Below are 7,122 nucleotides of genomic sequence, written 5' to 3'. Positions count from 1 at the left end.
CAGCATCACCATAGTTCCGAGTAAGGCGCCGCAAAATATTCTCTCGTCGCAGTGGTGAGTTTCTGTTTGCGCGAGTGCCAGACTTTGTAAAACTTGGAAAGGACGTCCAGTTGAGTTGCTGATATGTAAACCGATCTGATGAGAATAGAAGGAAGTAGTAGCCTTAGACTTTTTGCGAAATTTAAAATCTTTCTATATGAAACTTGGTATGAAGTTCAACAGAGAATATACAGGAATTTTGAGGGGAGGCTGTAGACTGTAGACAGAGAAAAACACCCATATAAAAGTGATAATGTTTTGAGGTGAGCAGACAAAGTCAAAGTCACGCATTTTTAATGTTGACCAATTTTGCGTAAAATAAATAATCGACTATTGAGCAATGAAAAAAATAATATATAGGTTTCGATGGAGATTATCCGTTGTAGTTGATAATGCCAAGCATGTTGAGAAAAACATTGACAACGTCCATGTAGAGCATAATTGTAGCCATGATGTAGTCCTCGGGAGAAAGGGCGTACCTGCGTCCGCCCATGATCATCTGCGTGTCGTAGACGATGTAGGCGCAGAATAGAAAGGCGCCGATACCGTGGTAAACCAACCTAGAACGACAGGGACAGCAACAATCTCTACTGTGAACTCGAGCCTTGGCAATTATGGTTACAAGAGGGTGTCCTGATGGACATATATGGCTATTAGGCCGAGCAACAATAGCAGGAAGGTAAGAGTCAGCATTATTCCTCCGCACACGGTGAAGTCAATGCAGGTCTGCGCTGCGAAAAGCGTTAGCACCATGAAAACCATTAGGGTGGCTCCGATTGTGTACAACAGAGTGTCCGTTCTGAAATTTGCAATGTAAAGTAAAAAACTCTGATAGTCTCACTAGCCCATTAAGTCACCAAAAATTATTTTTCAAAAGCAACTTATTTGTGTGCCTAGTTTTAAAAGGCGTCCTGATCTCTTTTGGTGTTTAAAATGGTAAATTTTTATGGCACCAAAAGGTAATTCAAGAAAATAATCATCGCATAAAGTTTCATTATTTTGTTTCAGTTGGAATCCCTAAGAAGGCAAAAATAAATTATTTATCCCTTTTGGCGTTATTTCTTTGACCCTTTGTTAAATCTGTAGTTTGAGTAAGATTGAATCCTTGGTATGATATACGATAAAGAAAATATTTACCTTATATGAATGTTACTCATGTGATATTCTTCTCGGTAAATTTTGGATATTTTTTGGCACTCAATTCGTCTGATTAACCTGAATATGACGCACACTGCGCTGATGGAAAGCGTGTTACTCAGTGTGAAAATGGTCAGGATGAAAAGGTTCAAAGGATGAGAGCGGAGCATGTTTGGGTTGCAGCACATCAGCAGCAGCAGGGTGAACTGTAAGACAAAGCCGATCAAAATCAGCTCAGGGTGTGCTCTGACGAACTCCTCGACGTGCGGCACCGTCCTGACGGCCAGGCAGCTGCCAAACAGTACGATCAGCTGCAGGCTGAGCATCGAGTACACCTTGACCATGAAGCGACGACGCACTGTCTTGTCTGAGAAACTCCTTTCCATGCCTGCGACAAACCGCATCTAATTTTCCTTCCGATTAAAGCGGTTGTTAAAATAACCTGAAGGTGGAGATTCGTTTCTTGGGCTTTTAACAGGCCACCCTGGCTGATAGTAATGAGCGGCGGCATATCCTCCTCTGCTCACCTCAGGGACAAAATGGATTAAACCCTGCACGTACTGCTCTGCAGGTGGAGTCCTGGGAGGATAAGTGGACATAGCCGTCGGACCAGTATAAATATGCAGTGCGTGGACATAAACAGAATCTTTTCTTCGTACATTGTTAGTCAATGGTGAATTGTTGTGAAAAATAACAATTGAAAATAATTTTTACAGCAAATATATTTCATGTATCAAGTTTGTAAGCAAACTAGGTAGCAAAAAGATAGATAGAAACTCGCTAATAATCAACAATTTTAAGGAAGGTAAATATCCTCTACAGGAGACAGAAGTAAAAAATTATAATAAAAAACAGTGACCTTAATCATAAGTTGTCAATGATTTCTGATAAATTAGAACCCCCTCATATTTTCGATTGATGAAAAATTCCTCTTCAGTTCTGAATGAATAAGTCTTTTCACAATTGATTTTGGGCGACTCTCCCCTTATTCTCACGACAGTATTGATACTAAAAGCAATTTGTCTCTTGCTTTGTTTTGATTGATGCATCCTTTGGAGAGCGAGTGAGTGGGTAAAAACGAATATACACACGGAAAAAGCAAAGGCACTCTGCTATTTGTAAACATTGCCCCCCCTCCCCCGAAATACAGTTATTACATGATGGAGCAGCTCTTGTCGGTCTGTTTGTTCAGCTTCTGACTATTGCCGCGGAACTAATGTAATATTACGGCAGCAATGCTTTTCATGTTGGCCGCGCTGGCTACAAATGGCACAAACACACAGCGAGGGAGAGAGAGAGAGAGAGAGAGAGAGAGAGAGAGAGAGAGAGAGAGAGAGAGAGAGAGAGAGCCATTCAATATTGTTTGTGATTACCATTGCACTAATTAAAGCGGAGAGCGAGATACCTGCGCTGCTCGTTGGCGAGAAATCCTCGACTTTAATCGCAATACTCGGTAATTGCAAATTGCTCTTGCTTTCTGACGTGAGCAGAGCTGCACGGAGCGAGCGATCAATTTTCCATAATGTGAGTTGTTGCCTGCATCCACTCGCTCCAAATACAAACAAAGGAAGCGCTTTGATCGCCCAACAAATAACAATCGGTTTCGGCAGGGCAGCCAGGTATAATCTCCGATGAATATTTAACGCGCTATCTCTCTCCAGCTCTCCAACCTATCTACCTGCAGCAAGCCTGATTGTATTCAGATGGCGCCGAATGATTTCCATGATTTCCGGCTCAAAGTCCCCCGCACCGGTCGGCCGCCATTAGGCCGCACAGCATAGGAAATGGGTGTCACCTGATTTGCGATGCAAAGTGCTCATAACCTGCTCTGCAGCCGCTTGGCCGACCTTAAAGGTGATGTCCGTGTCTCCGACCAAACGACCCCGAATCACTGTGGACCTAGGATACGCATTTAAGGGGCAAAACTGCGACCCATCACTTCCGATCCCTATGAAACTTTATTATATATAATTATTACAGTGCACTATTTGCCATGAAAACTTTATTTGATAGGGCAGCAGTTAATGGCTTCATCTAGGTATGCATATACAAATTTTCTTCTACTTCATGAATAAATTTGAAAAATTTATCTGAATGAAAATGGCTTCGAATATGGTTGAAATTCAGGGTTGCGAATTTTTATAAGTTACATCATAGAGTTTTATGTCACATGTTTCTTTATATTTTTATACGGCTTACAAGTGTGCAGTCCATCATATTTTTTTTCTTCAATATAGTTCAATGTTAGCTAATCGTGTTGTTTTCCTGATAGTTTAAACCTTTTTGAAAATTTTCCTCTTCGGCTATTTCATTTTGACGAAAATTTTTACAAATATGAATTTTTCAAAATTTTGGGAAATTTGATCAACTGCCACGACAGCATTTATAATTACACTTTTTTTTAAATAAAATACTGTTGCAAATTTTTAAATGCTGATTCAGCAATATTTTGTCCTTCTCAAAAACAATGGCCATAAAATATACAGTAGAAAGTATTGATTTATTGCACTTTTATGTATAGGATTCAATTCATAAAAAGCAGTGGTTTTGTAGTGAAATTTTCCGAGGTCATAGGCGTGTTTGAATAAGAGAACCGCTGAATGTCAAACAAGGACAAGAACCGCACCACCGCAATTTTCAGCAAAGAATTTTCCACTACCTCTTTACGATTGTAAAAAAAAGATGAAAAAGTGCGCGCGTCTGTGATTATCCTCCAGAAATACGCGGGCGGAAACGTTTTAGTCGGACAAGAATCGGAAGCTGTTGTGTCTAGTGCGCGGAATGAATTTCGTGTTTATATTTCGGCGCGGCACGCTATATGTTTCGGAGAGGGTGGCAAGGCCGTTTCCAAAATCGCTCTCGCCCGGTGATAACAGCGCAGGGAGGGAGAAAACTTCTTTTTATTCAAACATGCTGGCCGCGGCCAGGGCAGCGCGCGAGTGTGTGGCTTCAAATCCTCGTATGCACACACACGCCGCACGTTCCATAATCATATTCAACGACGAGTATAAGCCTTGTAATACGGAGCTATCACTTTATTTTGGTCGCGTGACTCGCGGCCCGCTTGTAAAAAAAATGCTGCAAGATACGACGAGCAGAAATATTTCTTCATCCCACTATATGTGTGTTTTTCGAGGATTCTTGCGTTGAACACACTATCTTCCACACCACATAAGAAAATCGATTTCAAGGGACATCTATTCCATGGCTTTAAGTTTCATTAAATAATTTTTGAATTTAATAACTAAAGGAATTTTTGCTAGATTTAAATAAGCTATTTGAAAAATTTAAACACATATTCCTGGAAATTTAGTCAACCAGCTAAATATGGAAGTTAATATTTTATTTTATATTTTTTGAAAATCCTACAATGATTAAACAAAATTGAAAGGAAATTGCTTTGTTATGCATACTGTATGACTCATGTTCACGAGAAACGATTGGGGTTCACAAATTCAACTTTCATATGTGGCCAATCAGTCCAGCACGTTTTTGGACTGTCTTTGTCTTATTGCAAGACCTGTTTCATTGCCATTTTGAGCAAGTATTAGGTTATTCAAACTAACATTTTGATGAAAGTACCACATATATGCTTAACGACCTCTACAAAGAAGGGATCCTTGTCTTGTCAAATCCATACCGGCATGATGGTATTCGATTAGTGGAAGGCAGCTAGAGACTGCCCAGCAGAGGCCAGTTGACTTATTAAGCTATTAAGTTCATCAGTTTGATCTGTGCTTGAATTTATTTCATAGAAAAAGAAATGTCTCATGATGTTCACAATGAAAAATATTGTTCAACCTGTTTAATATACTTAGTAAAACTAATCAAATGAAATTTTTGAATACTATTGATAGATATTTATTTATTAAAAATATTAATTAATTAACAACAGCTCACGCGCATACTGCACACAGGAGATTCCTGAGAGCATCTTCCACCTGCGTACATTGCAAAAATCTCCACGCATTGATAGGGCCATCCTGAGCATGGAAATTCGAACTGACAATGAATCTGAAGTTGTTATTAGCCGCCATCCACTTAACACTCGGCGCGGCGCTCAATTCGCAACTCCTCAGGCGCAAAATTGCCTGCCGTTAACGAGTATAATACTATCTGGTGCGCAAATAATAAGTGTCGTCAATGGGCGTAAGTGGAGAGTGAGTGAGAGTGTAATAAGAATAATGTGTGCGAGTGTCGCGGAGAAGGAAGTCGTCGTAAAGCGCGTTGCAACAACGATATACGTTTTTAACGAGCGCTGTTTAACGCTCGCCGCCGCCACATTCCGAATATTATGGGCCTAATAAAATATCAAGCACTCGCGCGCCACCGACCGCCGCGAGCTCACAAAGCAAACAAAACGCCAGCACTCGGCGCGACCTTTTGCTTTTGTGCATACAATTACAAACCACGCGCGGGCGAGTAGCCATCGCTGCCATTGACACTTTATCTCTCGTTTTAAGCGAATCCATTGACGAAAAACACGCATTTTTATCGTTCCCAACTTGTGATGAGTTTTAAGCTCTCAAAAGAGCGCTGTCGCTCATAGATCCAGGATGCTTTCGGGCTTGGCTGTGTGAATGGCGGAGGAACTAATTATTGCGTCTGCCACCAGGGATGGAACCAAAATAGTGCAGAAAGCGTTTGGTTTTCTCTTTGAAATTCCCTTTAATAGTGATTTTGAGTAAGTTGGTCTTGGATTCAGTTATTATCGTGAAACGACCAATTTGCACATATCAATATAAAGAGCAAATATACTGGGATGTAAATAATAAGCCGTGTCCTGTGAAGATCCTCAGCTGCTTACGCACTAATAGTGAGAGCACTGATTGAAATACAACATCAAATCTGTTTCATCAATTCACTCGTACTTGGTGTTAATTTGTTTGGACTACAATTTTCTTGAACTTGAATCGTGTCCTAAAAATAAAACTTTTATGCGAAAACCACCAAGGATAATTTAATTGCCTTATTTAGCCAAAAATACATATTGAACAAATAGATTTTTGATTTTTTATGTTAATAATATCTTAAACTATCAGGGTTGCATCACGGCACTAAACTTGCAGGTGCTTCACGCCAATACGCAGGTGTGGACGTGCAGGCCGCCACCTTATGCGAATATCCTAATACTTTTGCGTGGCTATGTGGACAGGTCACTGCTTATCGCCGCGGTCCCGAGAAAACTCTCACGTACTCCGACAAAACTGACTGATTTAGTCCTTAATACCCAAATGTGTACATGAATGAAGTTGACATGGAAGTAAAAAAGTCAAAACTCCAATGTCGTCAGGCATATTATCCTTACTATTTCAAAAAACTTTAATTGTAAATAGTTGGTAGATGCCAATGAAGGTATATGCACACGATGATGTCATAATATGTGAGTTGAAATAAGAAACATATTTTTCAGTGTATGGTGAGTGGTTTATTTTTCACCAGAAATTCCTTGCTTCACTAGCCTCGTCTTCTGGTTGTAGCCCGATTCATGATCTTCCTATACCTTCTGACTCTGAGTTATTATCAGTCCTCAATCGAAACACGATGAGCTATTTTCCATCAATTCCATATCTGCTGTTTTCAGCTTTCCAAAAATAACTTTCCTTTCGCCTCATCTGCTTCATGTCCAGCATGAGATGTTTTCTTTAAAATTTAGAATTACCGTTGTAATGCTTGATGATTGGATCGCCTGCGGATGACCAGGCGAATTAGCTTAAATATCCAGCCGAGTGGAGAATTCTGCGAACATTTCTCGGCAAAATCGAATTTCCATTGTGCAAATATTTGCAGCCTGATCAGACACGCGTGTGTGCGAGTTGAGCACCGCGCAGTATTTGCGAGCGAAACATAAACAGCGTGAATTTTGAGCCGCGCTCCCGTCTCGAAGCCAATATTTGGAATGTCAACATGAAAAATTCAACCGAGCACGACTGTCGGTCGGATAAA

General features: G+C 40.4%; 1 protein-coding gene across 1 annotated transcript; it reads right to left on the bottom strand.

Annotated features, from left to right (window-relative positions):
- Window positions 1-388: 388 nt before the first annotated feature.
- Window positions 389-1,775, bottom strand: LOC135937523 (protein lifeguard 4-like). Its single transcript, XM_065480675.1, has 4 exons — window positions 1,619-1,775; window positions 1,255-1,564; window positions 662-838; window positions 389-599 (listed from the first exon to the last, which is right to left on the bottom strand). The coding sequence occupies exons 1-4, from the start codon at window positions 1,773-1,775 to the stop codon at window positions 413-415; spliced, it is 831 nt and encodes a 276-aa protein (XP_065336747.1). The 3' UTR covers window positions 389-412.
- Between the last annotated feature and the right edge of the window lie 5,347 nt (window positions 1,776-7,122).

This window comes from Cloeon dipterum, chromosome 2, assembly GCF_949628265.1.
Source record: "Cloeon dipterum chromosome 2, ieCloDipt1.1, whole genome shotgun sequence".
Classification (NCBI taxonomy): Eukaryota; Metazoa; Arthropoda; class Insecta; order Ephemeroptera; family Baetidae; genus Cloeon; species Cloeon dipterum.
Note: the sequence above shows the minus strand (reverse complement) of the source record. Positions and strands in the feature narration are given on the sequence as shown.